This window comes from Colletotrichum lupini, chromosome 3 (assembly GCF_023278565.1).
Source record: "Colletotrichum lupini chromosome 3, complete sequence".
Taxonomy (NCBI): Eukaryota; Fungi; Ascomycota; class Sordariomycetes; order Glomerellales; family Glomerellaceae; genus Colletotrichum; species Colletotrichum lupini.
Window position 1 is genome coordinate 5,996,099 of NC_064676.1, and position 21,943 is coordinate 6,018,041.

The 21,943-nt window shown below is 45.9% G+C and overlaps 3 protein-coding genes and 1 non-coding gene across 4 annotated transcripts; 1 reads left to right on the top strand and 3 right to left on the bottom strand.

Moving 5' to 3' along the window:
• Positions 1-583: 583 nt before the first annotated feature.
• CLUP02_06557 (short-chain dehydrogenase) lies at positions 584-1,380 on the top strand (the record flags this gene model as incomplete). Its single annotated transcript, XM_049285556.1, has 2 exons — positions 584-805; positions 1,096-1,380. The coding sequence occupies 2 exons, from the start codon at positions 584-586 to the stop codon at positions 1,378-1,380; spliced, it is 507 nt and encodes a 168-aa protein (XP_049142699.1).
• Positions 1,381-1,979: 599 nt separating this feature from the next.
• Positions 1,980-3,240, bottom strand: CLUP02_06558 (uncharacterized protein; the record flags this gene model as incomplete). The annotated part of the gene is made up of 2 exons (XM_049285557.1): positions 1,980-3,124; positions 3,180-3,240. 2 exons carry the CDS (start codon positions 3,238-3,240, stop codon positions 1,980-1,982), a joined length of 1,206 nt encoding a protein of 401 aa, XP_049142700.1.
• A 12,297-nt stretch (positions 3,241-15,537) lies between these two features.
• On the bottom strand, positions 15,538-20,914 carry CLUP02_06559 (leucine rich repeat protein; the record flags this gene model as incomplete). The annotated part of the gene is made up of 6 exons (XM_049285558.1): positions 15,538-16,413; positions 16,509-17,066; positions 17,256-17,588; positions 18,134-18,221; positions 18,308-18,317; positions 18,847-20,914. 6 exons carry the CDS (start codon positions 20,912-20,914, stop codon positions 15,538-15,540), a joined length of 3,933 nt encoding a protein of 1,310 aa, XP_049142701.1.
• On the bottom strand, positions 18,529-18,612 carry CLUP02_tRNA096. The gene has a single exon. It is a non-coding gene; the product is annotated as a tRNA-Gln (tRNA).
• Positions 20,915-21,943: the final 1,029 nt, after the last annotated feature.

Genomic DNA, 21,943 nt, shown 5'->3' on the forward strand with positions numbered 1-21,943 from the left:
CCCCTAATTAGCCCCTGCGCAGTCGGCTGTATGCCGCGGTCGAATTGGACTTCTAATCCGACATATAGGGTCGAAATCTCGTTGAATACGGACTGCAAGTTTCAATTAGTCCCTTAGATTTCAAAAGTTCAGATGATGTTCCGTCTGACTAGAGTTTTAGAGTTCACAACTACGGAACGCTAGCCCGTTGGGTTAATACAAATAAGCGCTGATCCAGATGTTCGGGAGCACTTACAGGGTTCATGGTTTGACTTAAACGTTGCTCAGCTTTTTCGGCACATGCTTGGCGATTACCTATTTGCATCGAATTCAAACGGGCGTATGTGAATATGTGAGGGTGATGCTGACAACTTCATCGGCGTTTTGTGATGTTTTCCTCCGACATTTTGTGCCAAATTGTATCCTGGAGAAGCCTTTCTAGGTTCTTCGAGCCAATATCAGGCCGTATAAGAAGTTTTGCAGTTGCCGTTCCAAATGTGGTATTGGTGATTATTGCACACGTTTTTGGGGCCTTATCACTTCGTCTTCCACAAGTTCTTACACCGCAATCAAAGCAAGTTCCAAAAAGTCCAGAGACCAAAAGATGCCTTCTCCATACAAGACGGCTCTCATCACTGGCGCCACGTCCGGGACCGGCTATGCTTTAGCAGAGCGTCTGGTCGCGAACGGTGTCTTTGTTATTGCAGCAGGTCGCCGCGCAGATCGCCTGGAGAAAATCCTCTCCAAGCATGGAAGCTCAAAAGTTGCCACCGAAGTCTACGATGTCTCTAATATCGACGGCATGGAATCATGGATCGAAGAGTTAGTACGTTTGCATACTTTGATCCGCTCTAACTCCTAGGCCTATTCCTCCCCCGCCTCATTCAGAAAGTCGTCCTCAAATACACCACCTAAACGTCGTACGTCGACTGATTATTGACAACTACCCAGAATGACTACCAAGTATCCCAAGCTAGACTGCCTCTTCCTCAACGCCAGGCGTCCAAAACACCTTTGACTTCACGCCCGCCCTCCTAGAAACAGCCAAAAACGAGCTAAACCTGAACTATCTCTCCCCGCTCGTCGCAACGTCGCACATCCTCCCCCCATTTCGAGTTCCTCTCCACGCCGACTGCCGTCATACTCGTGACCTCGGGCCTGGCCATCGTGTCCATGTCCCGCTGCGCAGACTACTGCGCCAGCAAAGCCGCACTTCGATCGCTGACCTGGAGTCTGCGCGCTCAGCTCGCCGATCGCGGGCCTCACACCGAGAGCATCCGCGTCATTGAGATCGTTCCGCCTGCTGTCAAGACCGAGCTGCATACGCGGCAGGCGGACATGGTCGCAGCGGGACGGGCTGGTGTGGGTATGCCGCTGGAGCAGTTCATTGACGAGACATAGGAAGAGTTGGAGAAGGGTGAGGTGGATGATAACATTATTGGGCAGGCAAAGCATTACGCCTGTGGGGAGAAGGAGAGGAAGAAGGCTTTCAATGGATTGCTTGCGATGTTGAGGGGGGAATGAGTCGGGAGCTTTGAGTGACTGTGAGTTATCATCTGAGACAATGCTCATCTATATCTTCTATCGACAAGTCTCGAATTATCCTAATAACACTTTGAATCTAGAAACACTTCATGTAAGCTCACTTGATTTGAAGACAGCTACAGAAATAGCCTCTTATAGCAAACCCATCAAACTGGCATTCTATTAGTCACAAGGGAGGAGAAATCTTTTTCAAGACAATAGTAGTCTGTTATGTTCCTTTAGAGCTACATGTGCCCTGAATCCAGATCCTAAGTCTGAATCAGAGCAAGACAAGTCTGAGCTATACATCATTCATTAATCCTAGCCGCCTCTCCATTCGCACCGTTTTGCCACCAGATCATCTTTCTGTCTCCAAAGCTCTGATAAGTTACAGTCCCACATGATTCCCGACTAATTCTCCCAAGTCCTGACAGAGTACCAGTCACTATCATTGGCGACCTCGTCACAGGCTACGCTTAGATAGCAGGAGGAGGAGCCTGCTTGTTGGTGGCAGGAGGAGGAGGAGGGGGTCTCTGGTTGGGGTCGACAGCCCGAGCGCCGTTGGGCTTGGGAGGAGGAGGGGTGTTGTCGTTAGCCGGGGGAGGAGGAGGAGCCTGAGCCTGCTGGTTCGGGTTCACGGCTCTAGCGGCGTTGTTAGGCTTGGGAGGAGGAGCCTGCTGGTTCTCCGCGGGAGGAGGAGGGGGCGCCTGCGCATTGGGGTTGACGGCTCTGGCGTTGTTCGGCTTAGGAGGAGGAGGGGTGTTGTTGTCCTTGGGTGGAGGAGGAGGAGCGGCCTGAGGGTTGACCGCTCTGCGGTTGTTGGGCTTGGGAGGAGGCTGCTCGTTGTTGGCCGGGGGAGGGGGAGGCTGCTGGTTGGGATTGATTGCTCTCGCTCCGTTGGGCTTGGGGGGAGGAGGAGTGTTGTCGTTGGCGGGAGGAGGAGGAGCCTGGGCCTGTTGGTTGGGGTTCACCGCCCGGCGGTTGTTAGGCTTAGGAGGAGGGGGAGTGTTGTCATTGGCGGGAGGGGGAGGAGGCTGCTGGTTCGGGTTGATGGCTCTGGCACCGTTGGGCTTAGGAGGGGGAGGCGTGTTGTCCTTGGGAGGAGGGGGAGGAGCAGCCTGAGGGTTCACGGCTCTGCGGTTGTTGGGCTTGGGAGGAGGAGGCTGGTTGTTGTTCGCCGGAGGAGGGGGAGGCTGCTGGTTGGGGGCCACGGCTCTGGCGAAGTTACCGTTGCCGGCGTTGTTGCCGTTGTTGGCGGTATTTGCGTTGTTTCCAGCCGCATTGCCGTTGGCACCCGCAGCTCCGTTGTTCACATTGTTCGCATTGCCGTTGTTGGCATTATTGGCGTTGCCGGCGTTGTTGGCGTTGTTCCCAGCGTTCGCACCATTTCCGTTGTTTGCGTTGTTGGGGTTGGCATTATTAGGGTTGTTGTTGGTGTTGGTAGGACGGGGAGGAGGGGGCTGCTGGTTGTTGTTGCCGGCGTTGTTGTTATTGTTGTTGTTGCCAGCATTGCCAGTGTTGCCGGTGTTGCCTCCGGTGTTGCCTCCGGCTCCGGCTCCATTGCCGGCACCTCCCCCGTTACCACCTCCGATGGCACCAGCACCGCCCTGAGGAGCGGGAGCTAGAAAAAAGAGAGTTAGTCACTGACTCTATACGATGTCCGTGAGAGTACTTACCAGTCAAGGCATTACCCGTGAGAAGGGCAATAGCGAGAACGGTGAGAGTGGTGTAACGCATTTTGACTAGGTAATATTGGAGACTTGGTCAAGAAAGTCGAGTAATGACAGTATAGAGGTGAGAGAGAGAGTTGGATATCGTCGAAAGAATCGAAGAAGTGAAGAATCAAGAGAAAATAGTGAATATGACTAAAGTTAGATGTGCACAGCACGGGAGAAGGTTGAAGAGTTAGAAAGGATGTTGAGGTAAAGTTAAGAAACTGTTGATGAGAATGATGGGAAAAAAGAACCTGATTTCCTCGAGATCGAGCGAGTCTTTATAGCCAAATGAATCCTCAAGACTTGTCGCCATTGGCAAGCAACATGAAGACTTTCAGCTCCACTGATCCCATCATCCAGCTCGTCTCATGTTGCCATTCAGCTGACGTTTCCCCCCAGGGCCGTGTTTGCCGATGTCTAGAACGCTGCGTCGAAGCATAGCCCGGCATGTCGAACACTTGACGGACTGTGGACATCGCGACATCACCAACCCAGCATCTTGCAACATCGGGAGTTTAGATGGCATGTCGTCGTCCACCGAACCTCAAACGAGCATTGACGTTGCCTGCAAAGGCGTGTGAAGGCCAGCGATGGGCCCTCATGGGAGGATGAACCCAGCCCCCAATCGAACGATTACGAAGCTTGAATTAGGTAAAAGTCATCAGAAAGAAGACTAGCCCGACGTCTAACGAGAATAAACGATTCGGCAGAGCCCCAGAGGCCCCCGGGAATGTGGCTCTGAGCCTCAATTCTCTATTGAGGCTTGGCTCCCTCTTGCCGTTGCGGTCCTGCCGGGAAGCCTTGTGGGGAGAGGCAGCGGGAGCTTGTTTTCGGGACCCCATCCGGTTCGGAGAAAAAGAGTAACAATAGCGGGAAAAGTCTTGAAAGGGGTTCAAACAAGGAGTCGCATCACGGAAAGCTGGGGGTTTCTGAGCTCTGACGTTGCCATGTAGATTCGCAATCCTCTTTGGGCCTTTGCGGTCCCCGCATTTTCGTGTTTCGACTGATGCTGTGACATGCCTACCCGGGGGGGCAGGGGGGGAAGCCGCACCGATTGATTGCGCGGCCCGATCTACAACGTGATGTGGGAGACGACCCCGGCGTCGATGGCTAAATGCGGAAACTTTTGGGATTTCTAGAAGCTCCTTTTTTCTTCAGATCTCTCCAAGAGCTGGTGAGGCTGAAAAAACTTGTAACGTGAGCGCATTGAACGAGACTCGGTTCTTCAAACATTCTGGATCTTTTTCGTCATCTTACTTGGAAAATCATAGGTGGCTGGGCTGCACACACCGCCTCACCAGTGGAAGGGTCCGAGTGCAAGAGGTATGAGAGCAACATATGATGTCCAGCGACAATATCACCGTCAATTATGATCGTCGCGACTTACAAGAGCCTCCCGAGGCTACGTATGCCCATGAAAGCCGCTAGGTTCGGGCATGCCGAGCCGACGATGGTCACCTCAGAAGGCGCAGATGTGTAAGGGTAACGATGGAGGAACACATGATGGTCAGGTTTGTAAGAATGCGGCATTTCACTGCTCAGATGTAGCGCAAGACGTGCCATATTACTAACAAATCCATGCGACGTGGCTCCGTGTGGCAGCCAGCTTCTCACATACAGCTTTCAAGTTCTGAAGGCGAAGGATGTTCAAGTTTCATACGCATTCATCCCGCTGTGATGGTTGACTGAGATGTTTGCGATGGTAGAGACAAGAGTGGGAATAAAGAACCTCTAGAATTGGTCATATCCCGAGAAACAACATCAAGATTAAAAGCCGTCGACGAGCTAGTGAATAAGCTTGTCAAGCTTTGACGAGTGGGCATCCGAGCCTACCTGCCATGTTGGAAAACCTAACAATCAATAGAGCGGGGCCTGCCGCGTCACTTCAATTGCGGCTCGTCAAATCATTCTACGCATACGCCAACTACCTTGCCAAGCCTCAAGTTGTAATTTCCAATCCGTAACACACACAGGATTGTGCCTTTGAGGAAGATTGTACGATATGATACACATAATAATACTGAGAGGTTCTAGCGCTTCATTCTCAACTCGCGCTCGACAGAACATGGTGCTCTCAATCAGAGTGTACTCGATTCTGTACGGGATTTCGGGCAAATCATCTACTAACAAGGTGACGCCAGGTGAGAACGTCGGTCTGAAAGATCATCAAGGAAAACGACGAGTGTCAAAACTGTTGGTCAGTTAGTTGAGAGCAACCTGAATCCCTAAGAAGCCAAGAGGAATAATTTGAGAGATGCGTTTCGTGAAGTCAAGAAGTTGACTTCATTGTGACATCAGTTTGGCAGAATTTCGTAAATGATGTACAGGCTCTAAGCAGGTTTGCCTATTACGACTTACTTTCTTTAAAATTTACTCAAATTATCTAAACCAATGACTTTTAAGTCCCTGAGAAAGTGAAATTTCCTTACTCTAGAAGATGAATGAACGTAACGTAAAATGACCGATCTTTATATATAAAAAACCACTAAATTTAATTATGATTAATTTAATATTGAAAAGCCTTTCTTATTTTGAAGCCCTTAAACGTACTTCTCAGGGGTCCTTGCCGCTTATTACTATGATCCTTCTTTTTTAATAATTCTAGGTTTTTTTACTTATCCTATCTTAGATTCATTTTTACTAAGCTTACTTATATAATAGTTTTTTTCCGACTTTATAAGCATAAAAGATCGACCTTAACGGGATTACGCTTTTAAAAGAAATTATATAATTATAAGAGATTAGGCTATGAGTACTTAACTAGCGAGGCTATAATATAGGTATAGGTATATTATAAGACTAAAGCTTATAAAGTCCTTCGTAAAGGCTCTACTTTTTAAAAAGTTCTTTTATAATAAGATCCGTGCACCGGTTACTAAGTTATCGGCGTCCTATTACTAGCCACATCCCGAATCTATTATAATTACTCCCCCCTTACGTAACTTTAGTCCCTAAAGTTATTACGTAATATCTTCTTTTAACGCTAATAATAAAGCTATTAACGTCGTTATTCATAATAGATTTCATAAGGCGTTAATAATATCCTTTCTTACCTAAGAATAAGGTATTACTCCTATCTCCTTATCTAACGAATACCTTATTATTATTATTTAGTAATAGCGCGCCGACTAGTTACTAAGTTAGTAATATATATTCGTAATAAAGTATTCCGGCCGTCGTAATATATAAGAGCCCGCCTAACCTCGCGGTTATTATTATTACTAGGCTATCGATTATAATAAAAGATTTTTTATCTATTACTAGTTACGTATTTACTTTTTCTTCCCTCTTTCTATTTAACGACCGTTCTACGAATTCTTTCCTATATAACTATACTTTTCTTTTTACGATATTCTAATTCCGTATCGTTTCCTAATTACGACTCTCTTACTATACTATTACTAAGCATCCGCTAAAATATTTATTATTTTGCGCATCTAAAATATACTTAATATAAAGTATAATCCTAAAAAGGGCTTCCGCGGTCTCCGCGGCAGTACTCCCTATATATGCTACTTAGCTAGTCTATATCGTAATATTAATAAGCTTATCTATATCGCTAGCGCTCACGTCGCTAAGTATATTATTTATTAAATTAATAAAAAGAAGTGTTCTACTATAAGTTATCGAGTCCTCGCTAATCTATTACTAAAATATTAGCTAACGATATTTCTTAGGTTCCCGAGGAGCTATATAGCGCCGCCTAGTTTACCTAGAATACCCTTATAAAGTTCTATAATATTAAGGAGCAGGGTAGCCTTAACTCCTATAAGCGCGGCCGCGTTCTTTATACCTTTAGCTATACTACTAGCGCGTAAAAAAAGGTAGCCGCCTATATCGCTAACTTATTAACGGGTAGTAAAGTAAAAAAGGTCCACCTTAAACAAGCTACTCTCTAAGAGCTCGCTACTAACCGCAAGTATTTAAACTTATTAATCTCGATTATAATAAGTCGTCGGTAATCGTTTAGCAAATTTTCTTCTTACTAACTTAGATTTCTCTTTTTAAATTAGTATCCTTAATACTAATAATAAGACTAAGATTATCTCTTACTTTAGTTACCTCTAACCGGCTTACCTTCGTAACGATAGCCGTATAACCGCTTTATAAAATAACCTCGACGCTCTAGCTTAGTACTATAAAAAGACTCCTAAGGGCGTTACTATTACGCGCATCTAGGAGTTTCCTACTTTCCTTACTTTTCGCAAACGCGTCGCTAAGTTCTTAGTAAATAAAGTACCTACTTATACTATTATTATATATAGCGCTACCCCTATTTCCCGCGGTCTTAAGACTCGGACTCTTACTAAGAAGCGTACTCTTATTACTAACTATATTCCTAATAATAATAACGAGCGGGACGACTTCGGGTTTAAGTCTAATAAATCCTAGTACGAGGATACTAAATCTAAGGAGCTCGGTAGCGATTTAAAGAATTCTCTTTCTTAGTATCGTAATAAGCGCCGCCACCTTAACGTTAATAACTCGCTAACCCCTACCCGCAACGCTCTTTTTAATATAAACGAGGGTACCCTAGCCCTTAGTTATATTACTCTAAATCTTAATAAGGCTAGTATTGCGCTCCTCCCGCTCTAAGTAAAGGCTCTACGATAGCTCGACGAGGCTATTACTCGTACTAAGGTTAAAGCCGCGGGTTATAATAAGTAGTTCGACGTTACTAAGTTCTTTATAAATATTAATATTACTAAGGTCCCTTAGCTCGACTAGGACTATGAGAGCGTCGCCTTAGATAACGTCCCCCGTCCCCGACCCGTTACTAACAATAATAGCGTTACGGCCCCTACTTTACCTCTTACTCCGCCTCTTATTATAGCTCCTGTTATACTTCCTATTATAGCTCCTATTATACCTCTTATTATAGCCTCTAATAGCGACTAAGTAGCGAACGCTCTACGAACCGCTATTATTAATATATATAATACTCTGCGTAACTTCGACCGCCTCCCTCTTACTTATTATAATATTAATAAAATTAACGGCCTTACTCTGAGTAATTAGCCGAGCACGCGCACAAAGCTTCCCCGCTTCTTATTTACTAAGCGGACTACTATCGCTAATTATTAAGCTTTAGAAGTATATACTAGAGCCGCTACTACTACCGCTAATATTGCGTAGGTTACTCCTCCTACGTAACTAAATCTTAACAATCTCTTAGTAATATATTACTAAGGGTTATAATACTATATCTTTTTCTTAAGGATTGCGCTAGGCTAGATAAAAAGGGTTCTATAGTATATTATTAATTAACTTATTTTTAGTAACCTTTCGCTACGAACTTAACGTTTATTATTTTATTTTATATATACCCTTTTCTTATAGCGTTCGAATCTATTAACTACTTCCGCTACCCCTTTAAGATACTTAATAAGCTCCTACGTATTATACTTAGTAAGCTACCTAGCCTATTTAACAAGATATTATAAGTTTCCTTCCTCGCTTTATATCGCGACGATTTCTTTAACTTCCTAAACGTCTTACTCGTCCTCTAACTCTAAGAGATTCGCTATCTAGTCGCCGACCGTTTAGTAATTTCCCTATAGCTTAAGCTAAGAAACTAAGAAAATATTATATATTCTCTAATACTACTTTAGTAAATATACTTAGTAAGCCTATTTCCCTACCCTTTTGGCTATTACTACTTTAATATATCTCGGCGCTAGTTTATTATTCTTAAATTGCATATTCTTTATTAATAGTCCGACGACCTCTCTATAATTAAACTCCTTTAGGGTATATCTTTTATTATAATAAGCTACTTAGCTTTTAGAGGCTTGTGCCTACGCTTGCGTAGCCTAGGCCCTAATCTCCCTAATTTTCTAAACCCTTTCCTAAACCCCCTAGACTATAGCCTTATAATTAAGTATATATTTAACGTACCTAGGGTAGTAGCCGTATAGTACTATATACGGGGATACTTTTATAATAGAGTATTAACTATTATTATATATAAACTCGGCCTCCTCTAGCTATGCTACCTACTTATTTAGCGAGCCCTCGGCGTAGATCTTTAGATACTTTTTTAATATTTAATAAGTTCGCTCCGTTTAGCTATCTATTTATAAGTAGTACGTAGTAGATAGTTAGTAACGCATCGCCCGTTCCTTAGCAAACTCTTCTTAAAATACGCTTATAAAGAGCTTATCTCTATCTATAATAATACCTTTAGGCGTACCGAACTTATATTTAACCTCTTAGTATAAGATATTTACTATTTATACTATATTAAGTATCTTAACGGTGGGTAGGAACTTCGCGAACTTTATTATATAATAGATAATAACTACGATACTATCGTACTCTATACCGTTACTACGAGCGCTTAGTAATAGCCCCGTAATAAAGTCCATAGATATTTCCTAGAATAAGTATAAGGGTAGTAGTAATAACTATAGCTACCCGTACGGCTTATATCTTAGGGTTATAACTCCTAAACAATACTCATAGTTCTTAACGTATTCCTAAATATCTCGTTAAATATCTTCCTAATAGAACTTCCTTTAGATTAGCTTAAGAGTTTTCGTAGCTCCTATATAACCTACCCTATAGTCGTCGTAGTATTAGTAAAGGATCTCTATCCGAAGAGACTTTACTTAAGGAATAACGAGTCTTTTTTTAAAAAATAGTATACCCTATTCGTTGAGCGAATATGCTCTTAGCTCGCTAGCCGTAGTACGAACTCTTGCCGATTATAATATATAGAACTCGTTTTTAGCCTATAATTTTCTAACGAGCTCCTTAGTTTTTAGCGAGAAATAGGAAGCGAATACCGTTTCGCCCCTTATAAGCTCCTTTATAACGGGGCGTAGAATATACTATTCTAATATAATAACCCTAGCTCTATCCGACTCCTCTTTATCCTTACTAAACCATTAACGAGCGTTTACTAATAACTCTCTTACTTTCTTACCTCGAGTCGTTACGGTAATAACTATTACTATTTTATTAGTGCGCCCTATAATACGCTACTAATATAAGGGAGAGGATTCCCTATCCCTAAAGCTAGCCGATATTTAGCCGGGATTACGAAGGGAGGCCTTAACTACTTAAACGTATACCTTAGTAGTATTATTTTATCTTTTTAGGCTAATTATCCTTTACCGGACGTCGAGTAGTAGTTTATTAATAAGACGTAGCTTCTAAACTAGCGTAGGGAGGACGTCCTTATAAAGCACTTCCCCCTCTATATAGTCTAGCTTTTTAAATAGACCGTCCGCCGGGTTCGTTTTCCTTAGCTAGTGTTCTAAGTTAAAGTTAAATACTAATAGTTTATATACTTACCTCGCGAGCCTTCCCTAAAGGTCCCGCGCCGGTGCGCCGATTACTCCTTTAAGTACTTAATAGTCCGTTAGGACTATAAACTTTTATAAAAAGCCCTAGAAGTAGTGAGCCTAGTGCTCTAGCCCTTTTACTATAGCGAGTAGTTCTTATTAGCCCGTAGCCTATCGCTACTCCGTATTTATAAGCTTCCGTAACTAATAGGTAACGGGTTACTATTTTTTATTAGCCTATTACGATAAGATTGCCGTAATAGCTTTAACTAAAGCGTTGGTTTTTACCCGTATAATACGTTATAAGTTCTAGTACGTAAGTACGGTTACCGAGGTAAAAGCGACCTTTAGCTAATTAAACGCCTCGTCTACTTCCTTAGTCTACTAGAAGTCCCTTATTTACCCCTTTTCTATTTTTAGCAATACTATTATCGGTATAACGATACCCGAGTATTTAGTAATAAACTTCTAATAGAAGTTATAGAACCCTAGGAACACTTAGATATCCCTAATAGACTCTAGCGCCTTCTAATTAGCGATCGTTCGCACTTATAACGAGTTAATCTCGATTCCTTCTAATATAATAATATAACTTAAAAACTCGACCCTTTTTTAATAAAACGAGCACTTTAATAATTTAGTAAAAAGCCCGTATAAACGCAGACGTTAGAGGACCTTCTTAATATCCTCCGTATACTACTCCTTTATTATTAAGTAGATTATTAGATCGTCTATATATACTATATAGTAAGTATTTAGTAAGTCGGCGAGCGCTCGGTAAATATACGCCTAGAACGTCGCGGGTGCGTTCGTTAGCCTAAAAAGTATAATAGTATACTTAAAGTAACCGTATCGGCTCTAGAACGCTATTTTCTATCGGTCTTCTTTTTTAATTCGGATACGGTAGTAGGCATCCCTAATATCTATTTTTAAAATCTATTTCGCTCTGCGAAGCCTATTTAGGAGCTCGCTAATAAGCAGTAGTAGGTATTAATTCTTTACGGTTACCCTATTTAGCCCGTAGTAGTCTATATAAAGGTATAGCGTGCCGTCCTTCTTTAGTACGAAGAGGATTAGTACCCCAGCCTTACTAACTAAAAGTATAATACGACCGTTTACTAAGTTCTTAGTAATATATATACGAAGCTCATCGAGTTATTTCTCGCTTAATAGATAAATAGGACCATACGGTAGTTTAGTACCCGGAACTAAGTTAAAAAAGTGTTCTACCCCGCTATATAACTACGGTCCCTTTGCTAACTACTCGTCGAACGTCTCTACCTCTAATTAAAATTCTAGTAGTAGACCCCCTCGTAGTTTAATCTCCGTTACCCCCGCAATACTTCTTATAATAATAATATATAATATATATACCCTCTCGCAATCCTTAATAATATTACGAGCTATTGCCTCTAGTTCGGTAACCAAAATAGGCTCGTACGACTATATATTCGTTACTATATTAATACGAATACCCTCCTAGCCCATTAATAATCGTAATAGTAGGAGGTCTACTATTTTTTTATCCCTATTAACTACGGCGAATAGTTGCCGAATCTTCTTTAGCTACCTATAGTAGTCGATAAGAAAGAGCGTTAACTAGTAAGCTTTCCCCTAGCCTACGGCTTTACCCTAGAAGTCCCTTAATAAAGGAGCTATAGTAATAGCCGGGGTTAACCCTAAGTAGGTTACGAGCCTAGTACTAATAATGTCTATCTCGGAGTATATATCTATATTAACTTTTACTAGCCTTTCGGTAATACCTCGTAGAACTATCGCCCTACTTTTCGTAATTATTCCTATCGGTACCCTTTTAATACTTAGCGTAAGCGTATTAAGTATATCGCTTATACCTACTCGTTTTCTAACGAATCGACCTCTATAACTCTCGGCTCGGTAGTAACCCGTTAGATAGTTACTAACGTTAGCTTTAATCGGGGGTACGTTAGCTTATTATTACCCCTACCTCCCGACTTATTTTTCTAGTACTTACTAAATATATAGCCTATCTTATTATATATAAAGCACTTAATATCGCTACTACGACGCTTCTATAATAGCTCGGTACGAGCACTCTTATTATACGGCTTTTATAATATTATTCTTAGTAAGTCCCTAGAGCCTAGCCCCTTAGAGCTCTCCCTACTCTTTTCTCTATAAAAGGGGGATATTCAACGCGGTTACTCTAATAATAGATATAGCCTCTTCTTACCGTCCTTCTATAACTAGTCGCCGCCCTTTTACCGATTTAACGACTATAGTTTATTAGCCTCGTAAGCTATATTGCGTACTCTCTTAATTAAGACCCTATAATAAATTAGATCGTCCTATAGCTAAGATAGTAGTCTAAAAAAGAACTAGTATACCTCTACCTTTAAATTCTCTATATTTTCTATACCTAGGTTATAATAAATTGCTAACTACTCGGTAAGGAACTAAGTAGGGGTCTAGCCCTCCTTTAGCCTCTTCGTTCTTAGCTCTTTACAGTATTCCCGTTCCTAAGTCTCGGGGTCCACGTGCTATTAGCGAATAAACGCTAAGAAGTCGCCCTAGGAGAGGGGATCCTAGAGGCTCTTCTCGTAATTACGCTATTACGTTTATAGTAATAAGGATATCTTAAACAGGGCCTATTTAATATACTATTCTATAGTACTTTTTGCGCGAAGCTTATTACCTACTTCTATAATAATAATCCAGTTTACTACCTAAGTATTTATAAACTCTTCTCCGATCGGTTTATAGTTATAAAAAAGAGGCTTTTCGTATTCTCGTCGACCTAGACGCGTCGCCGGCCGCTCGGTAAGCTATCGAACGAGCTCCTCGTATCGACGCCGTTCTTAGTTTCGATCTTTAACTATTATTTCTATTATCTTATAGAAATAGGTTATTATTAGGCCCATAGGGTTTACTAAACTAGCTATCCTAATACTACCTACGCCTTTATATACGCCTTAACCTCGTACGTCCGGTAATCGGTCGCCGATAAACGCCCCGTTTATAATAAATAGGGTCTTCGGGGTATTAACGGGGTAACTAGCCTATAAGGGTAATCTACCCTAATTATCTTCTTCGTCTAGCTTTTTTATAAACGCTAGTATTCGGGTAGGACTCGCCCTATAATAAGCTCGTTCTCCCGAACGGAATAGGGTTAAGTAGTTAACTCTAAATAGCTATAGCTTATCGGCGCTAACGGCTCTTCGCTAATAGCTAGGCGTCGTTTCGTTAACGTTCCGTTCGTTTCCGTAATTTATTATTACTTATATTAATTACTCCGTAGAGGTAAAAGCTTTAGAATTATAAGAGATTAGGCTATAAGTACTTAATTAGCGAGGCTATAATATAGGTATAGGTATATTATAAGACTAAAGCTTATAAAGTCCTTCGTAAGGGCTTTACTTCCTAAAAAGTTCTTTCGTAATAAGATCCGTACACCGGTCGCTAAGTTATCGGCGTCCTATCGCCGGCCGTATCCCGAATCCATTATAATAATATAATATACTTTTTAATTATATAATACGTATAATATACCCTAAGTACGCGCTTAACGTAATATAATAATTTTAATACAAAAACTACTATATAATTCGGGATAAGTAAGCTGCTCTATTACTTACTAATAATAAGCTAAGTAATATACTTACGTAGCGGCGCCGGTTAAAAAGGTTAATAATAAAGGTTAGCTATAATAGTTAGCCGTAATAGTTAGTTATAATAATTAAAGGCGGCCTTTTTTAACTATAGAGGTTCTAAACTTTAATAATAACGTAGAGGTTTTTTAAAAAAGGGCTAAATAAGCTAATATTTACTACTCTTTATACTAAAGCTTATAAAGATTCTTTTTATCTTTATCGCTTTTAATATTATCTAAAGCTCTATTTAAACTAAATAAATTTACTAAACAAATCTACTAAATAAACTTATTAATATATAAACTACTACTTCGATAAGAACCTACTCTTTTAATATATAATTAGTAATTAATAAGCTAGAACTAAAAATACTTATTAATAAGTCTACCCCTCTCGGGCTAGGCGCCCTCTTTAACTAGCTCGACGCTTAGTTATCGTAACTAATATAAGTACGCCCGAGGATTAGTAAAGTACTTTTTAATAATACGGAATTTAGCTAAGTAATAATATAAACGCCGTAAATAGCTAGGCTAATATAGATATTAAGATCTAATATATTAATACTAACTTAAAAATTATATTTTACGGAGTTAAAAATCCCTTTAATACGGGCTATATTATAAATATAAAGGAATATATAAAAGGCCTCTTAACTTTTAATAAAAAGGAGTATATAATACGGGATCTAGCTACTTACGTAGGCTAGTACTAAGAGGTTTTATATATATTAAAATAAGTATAACTTGCCCTCTAGATAACTAGACTTTAGAGGACTGCGGGGGAAAGTCGGGAGCTATTAATAAAAAGAAGATAATAGTTAAGTTAGTTAATTATTATTTTAATTAGTAGTTAAGTATAGAGCGTAATATACCCAGTTTTCCCTAATACGTAATACACAGTACGGCCCCGGCGGATTGCTCCGTCGGGGGGCTAAGCTTACTCATATTTCTCAAGCACGAGCTGGGATTCGCCTTCGATATTAAACAAGTAAGGAGCAATTACCTCAAGCACGAAGAGGCGGCTGAAGTAAACCCGATTTGAGGGAGTTTGGAAAATACCCATGAGTAGGCAGCCTTGAGTGATTTGGGTAACATAGATGAAATACACACCACGAGATGAAAATGGCTACAGTCGTCGGCATCATCGGCAACACATCACAAATCCGCCCAGAGCGTACGGATAAGATAATGAGGGAGAATACTCGCGACTTTTTCCATTTAAAGTCAAGGAGACTATAGCCTTCATTCTCCATCTCGACATCCAATTCGTTAATCGAAGAAACTTACTACTCGTTGGTCAGCAGACGGCGTTCCCGAAGATCACAACTGCAACACGCCCAAACACAGAGTTACCCAGGCATCTAACGTCATGTCATCAATAAACCTCTTCGGTATATCTGCTTCAGTCATCCTCCTCCTCGACATCCGGCTGCTTAATAGCATACCCCTCCACAAACCCCTCCGGATCACATATCCTCTCGAGACTAATTCCATTCGCAGCAACCCACTCCCACACAAACGCCTTATTAACCTTCACCCTTGGTACATCAGGTCGCGGCCCAGCATCCGCGTCCTCCATCTCAACATCCTCATCCTCCCCATCCTCTTCTTCCACCGCCTCCTCGTCAGCATCGCCCTCCCCAGCTATTTTCTTCACCTTCTTCTTCTTCGCCGGCGGCTTCCCAGGCCCCAGTCCAGCCTCCACGACAACACCCATATCCCGTAACGTGGCAAGACAATCATCCAACGCGATCCACGTCGCCCGGCTGCAGTCCTCGAGGTCAACCAACAACGCCGGATCCGCGTCACCTGCTACTCGACCATTACTCGGACACCCCAACACCCACCTCGCGATCTCCCCACCCCAAAACCGCTTATACCCCTTCCTCCCTAGTTCCGAAATAGGTTTCTCCGGCCCGCCCAGCACGCCCTCGCGCCGCGAGATCTCGTACGATACGCTCATGAGCAGTGCGCCGAGCCCCTTTTTCTGCAAGGGCGGGAAGACGAGGATGCAGGCTAGGTTGTTGTTGTCCCACGACATTTTCTCTTTTGAGAAGAAGCCGACAATGTGTGGACGTGGTGGTGGTGACGGGGGCGGTTGTGGCGGCTGCGCTGATGCTGTCGCTATTGCCGTCGAGTCTTGTTGGGAGGAAGGGTGTGGTTTGGGGGCCGGGGGTGTATAGACTAGGAGGAAGTAGTTGAAGCCGCGGACGTCGAAGAAGACGGACTTGTTGTCGAGGAAGAGTTTTGCGAATAGGGAAAGATTCTGGCAGAAGAGCTGGCGTGAATTGTGTTAGTCAAAATGTGTCTGCCTCGCAGAAGTCTTCTCTCACTATGAGAAAAACAGAAAAGGGACCAAGGTCGGGTACTCACCACATCCTGCTCGCCATCAACTTCCCATACACTCCACTCCCCCTCATCAGTAACATACTCTTCGGTATATTTCGGCGCAACATTCGTCTTCTTCCCCGTCGTCCGCGCAATCTCCTTACGCACCAGCCTCCGACCCCGTGGGTGCCGGTAGATCTTCCGTCCCGGCACTACCCCGTTGCGCTCGCACATGCGGACGTGGCCCCACCAAGCCACGAGCTCCTTGGAGTACTTGAAGCACATGGGACACACGTATAACCTGTCGAGCATGGGCGCGTCGCCGCCCTTTCGGTGCTGGTTCTTGGCGCCGCCGTTGCTGTTGCTGCTGTTGTTTGCGCTGGCAGCGTCGTGTGTAAGGGGGTTTTTGCTCCCGCCGCCGCCCGTTTTTGCACCCGCGGCCTCGCCGAGGACTTCTTTGCCGTAGTAGGATGGGTACCACGCCCGGAAACAGATGTTGCCGAGCATCACCTTGTCGATGTTTCGATCGGTCCGTGGGGCGGACTTATCTGCTGTCCTCTGGGGAGGGACAGGTGGTGGAGGCGGGGCCGCCGCCGCTGGCGGCTTGGAGGGTGTTGATGTCGATGTCGGGTGTACGGGCACAGGGACGGCGGTAACGGTAGCAGGAATGGTGTGGTGATAGGGAGGTCGCGTCGTCGTCGTCGTCGTCGTCGTTGTTGTAGTTGTCGTCGAGGAGATTGGCCGGAAGTGCTGCGTTATGGGCGGCTGGCTTGTGGGAGGGCTCGGACGGACGAGGCTGCCTCCGGTGCGATTGCGGTGAACTTGTGTCTGGGGTGCGTGGTACGTGATCTTTGGCGCGACGAGCGTCACGGGCCTGACGTTTTCTTTTGCGTCTTTGAATGCCATTTTGGGCGACGATGAGTCGTTTGCGTTTGCGCTCTCACGTCGTTGACGCGTTACGCGGGGTTCCTGTGGTGTGGGTGTTGCGGGTTGACCGACCGCTCGTGGTATAGATAACTGCTGCTGCTGCTGCTGCTGCTGCTGTGGTAGATGTGATGCTGATGACGATATTGGCGGTATCGGTATCGGTATGGGCGTCTCGGAGATCTTGGATGCGGGGTACGGCTTAGAATTGGAAGGACGACGTCCACTGATACGCTTGTCTTCAGCGGCACCGGCGGCGGCCGTGGAGGGGTGCAAGGGTTGCGGGTGCGATGCGGTGGCGGAGGTCGGGATCGGAGGGGGCAGAATCGGAGTCTGACGCGTTGCGCGACGCGTCGTCGTCGGATCGGCGGTTGTTGCGCCGGCGGCGGCGGCGGCGGCGACAGCAGCGGCAGCCGGGATGGGAGGTTCGGGCTCGTCGTGGGGTCGCTTGCGCTTCGCCGGCGCCATGCTCAGGGGAGAGCGAGGCGAGGATCGTGTGGTGGACGATGATGTTACGCAGCGACTCACGAGGTATGCGGTGAGAGTTCCGGAGCGCGCGAATGGAATCAATTAAACTTTGGGGCCTCGTGGGCGGGAGTGACCTTGCAGGGGTTGAGGATCGAGAGACTTGCGTAAGAGAGAGAGAGATTCAGATCGGTCGGAGGATTGAATGGGTCCTACGACCGTCGAACTGAGACAATTTCGTGCGAATCTTCAGTGTGGGAGCATGGGAAAAGCTGTCTCACATGGTCAAGAGCGATGGGTTGAGTCACGAGCTTGGAGGCGCGCTGCGATGGGAATGTGCTGGGCGCAATTCGTGTTTCAATTGGCGATCTGTTGTTGGTTCAGGTCCATTGCGACCGAGTGCGACCGAGACTTCTGCGTCCTTTCCGTTTGGAAGCAATGACGTTGGAGCTTACATAATATGAGCTGGTCCGTCAACATTATCTTGTCTTTATCGTTATCGGGAGATAGGTAGGTAGTTACCCCAAGCCATCATCGGAGGGGAAGCCACACAGCCCTCGCTACATGCATGCGCAACAAAATTTCCGCCAGAAAAAACAAAACAAAATCCCCCGAAAAAAGTAAGAACACACGATGTCAACCCACGCAAAAGAAAACGAAATACCGTCAAAATATGAGGTCCATCCAGGATTCGAACCTGGGCCTACGGAAGGTTCTGAGAATCAGAATCCGACGTCCTAACCAACTAGACTAATAGACCTGACACGGTTTATTGACTGTTGGTAGAGCAGTGGCTTGTGGTGCTCATGATCCCAAGCCTCGAGTGGAGTCCTGACGCCGATGGCAAGCCTCTCGTCGCCTCCGTCACGACGCCCTCAATCCATTGATGGCTATCTTCCGGCCCAGTCTGACTGAGAGCCTCAACCCTCAGAGAGACCTCGCTGGAGGTTCTAGTTGGAGAGACCTCAGTGTTTGCGTGTCGCGCAGAACGGACCTTTGGCGTTCATGACTCGGTCCAGCGTGTCGTCGTTGCTGTCCCAGTCTTTGACGAGGAGTTGCTGTTTTCGCCGAGCAAAGCCAGCGTCACGGTTACGATACACGGAGTCAATTTTGCGCACGTCGTTCTTGTCACTGGTCATCCACCGCAGCTCCTCGTCGAGGAACCTCGTATAAGTCATGTCAGTACCGAATCTGGCCTTGACGTTAGCTTCGAGGTGGGCATCAACCGCCTTCTCAAGGGCCTTGTCGTCCTTCGTTGGCGCCGATATCGAGTGGAGCTCTGGCATTGTCGAATCCGCCGACGGGTTGAATGTAGGCTCTTTGCGATGCGGTTCGGGAAGAATGGAGTCAGCGCTGTAGTACAGCAAGGAGCTGTTCAAGACAGCGGCGTCGATCCTTCGCAACTCTGGCGGTGTGATCGGGCAGTGGCCGAGGTTCAGGTACTCGAGAGTCTGATTTGTCGACAACAGCTCGCAGAGAACTGGAGCAGAGGCATTTTGGATGTAATTCCATGCCTGGCCGAGGTCGAGGGTCGCATATGCCTGGCCTACATCCAACATGCGCATACCGGGATGCGACGTGACAGCCCGGAAGATGTCAATGGCGCCTTCAGTAGTCAGACCGGCAGATTGGAGTGACAGCCGCTGGAGTTTGGTGGCCTGGCGGATTCCGGAAGCGAGCACCTGCGCGCCTTCATCGCCCAGTGGGTTGCATGACAGGTAGAGCGAGGCGATTCCGCAGGCAGGGGAGGATAAGAAAGCGGCGATGGCAGAAGCGGCCTTGGTCGATATGCCGTTTCCGTTGAGGTATATATTTCGCAGGGGTAGTTTCTTACGGCCGGGAACCGCAGAGGAAAAAGTTGTCAGACGTTGGAAGAGCTCTGCGATGCCCGCATCACCCAGCTCAGTCTGGTCGAGGTCCAGAGTGCGGAGGTTTTTGGTCTCGGTGATGAGCCGGAATACATCTGCAGCGGCTACGGGACCTAGCGGGTTTCGTTTCAGCCAGATGTTCGTCACTGCGTCTGAGTCTACCAAGGCATCGACAAGGACCCTGAAGCTGGTGGCGTCGATGCAATTGCCTGCCAAGTACCAAGTATCCATGCGTTCGGGGAACTCGCGGACGAAGCGCGCGATCTCCTGAGCCCCAACCGGGCCAATGATGTTGTTACCCAACAGGAAGTGTCGTACGAAGGGGTTCGGCCGTAAGCTGTCCATCAGGCTGCCAATGTGGTCTGGACCAACGACCATTTTACACAGATCCATGCGACCGTCTTGGTAGACGACACCTTTGCGAAACTCTGCTCCTTTGACACCATAGAAGGGTTCGCCTTTGCCGCCATCGAGATGTGTGCTTAAGCTGCCGGAAGCCTCGTCAAGCTCGTGAGTGCCGCCACGCTCAAGGTGGTTGAAGAACGGCGCCAGGTCGGCGGCGTCGGCAACGGAAACGGGCATCGGGATGGCTTTAGTGCCAGCGAGGGACACGGGGAATTTGGACGGGTCCCACGGGCCCTGGGCAAGGATGCGGGACGCCCACACAGGCGCATGCACGCCCGGGGCAGCCCCGCCGGTCAAGCCGCGGAAGCTGTGGCCGTTCCGTTTGGTGGCGGCAAAGATGTCGTGTTTCCGCTGCAGGGCAACCCATGCACGCAACTTGACCCTCGTCGCGTCGTACCGAATGACGGGTGACACAGCATTATCGTGGGTGGCGGGATACAACAGCGTTGCAACGGCTTCGGCGAGGCGAGATCGCGCAGATTTCCGGCGCGGGAGACTGAATAGCTCGTCTGGCAGGCGAATTCTGTCCATGGGCAGTGAAAGAATCTCATCGGCCGTGTACGCTTTGGCGTGATCAAAGTCTGGCATTTTAGCATCGAGAAGATTGAAAGCCTCTCGGCAAAGAGCGGCGAGGCGAATTGCTTCTGCCAAGTCATCTGGAGCAGCATTGCTGCCATCAACCGTGTTGTTGGTAGGCACGGTTGGGGTTAAGGCATAGGGCTGCCGGTGGCCATAATCACCCGATATTGAATTGGCCAATGTAAGCTGGAGTGTTGCGGCGGAAGCCATTTTCGTGTCAGGGATTGGAGGTGCGGACATATGTTGGTAGAGTTTGATGGTCAAAGTATTGATGTTACTCTGTGTGCGCGTTGATAGTATAATCCGGACGAGGTAAGAAACTCAGCATGAAGCAGACATGACACTTATATGTTGAGCATCATGATTCCCAGGTGAACGAAGTGACTGGACCATTTGTCGACTTTTCGTGGTGAGTACCTCGAGGCGTGTAGTTGAGGGCATCTTCGATTTGCTTCTCTGCACGGCCATAGTCCGAGTCGATTTACGCTTAGTCTGGGGCCGTTGAGTAGGGCTATGGCTTCGCCAAGGGTAGAGCTTCTAGGCAGCAAGTGCGAAAATGGATTGACGAATCAGAGGCGCGGATGGTAGCTAGGAATGGCATCTGTCATGGTTGTATGTGCTCCGTACTGAATGTCAATGTCGTTGCAAGGGCGTAGTTGACGAGAGTTTGACATGTAGATGTCGAATCTTATTGACACGAGGTGACCGAAAGTAGTCACTACATCAGACGACGCAGGCAAGGCAGACAACAGGCAGGAACTGGAGATGGAAGCCACTGGTTCGTTCCGTCTGTTGTGCTCCGTACACATAAGGTACGTATACTGCGCCTCCTGCTCTTCCCACGTTTCGCAAACGGCAGGCAGAGATGACTGCATGACATGGGTGGCTGGTGAGCTGATGACATGATATGACTTGTGGCTGGACCTGTGGCTTGCGATATTGCAAACCCCACCAGCCACACATCACGAACCACACCACCACCACCACCGCTCAACCTCCACTTCTCACCACCAACTCACGACGCTTCTTGGCTGCGATGCAGCACCAACCCACCCACACCTCTTCTCTTCCCCCCTCTCCCCCTTCGCAAGCACCATACCGGCACCTCACTCACACCTCGGAGCTTTTCAGCTGCAGCGCAACATCAAACGTCTCTATCCCTTGCCCGTCACCTTGTCCCCCGGCCTTTCCAATGTTGCATCGCATGACGGCTCACATTCATTGCCCAGGCCTTGTCTC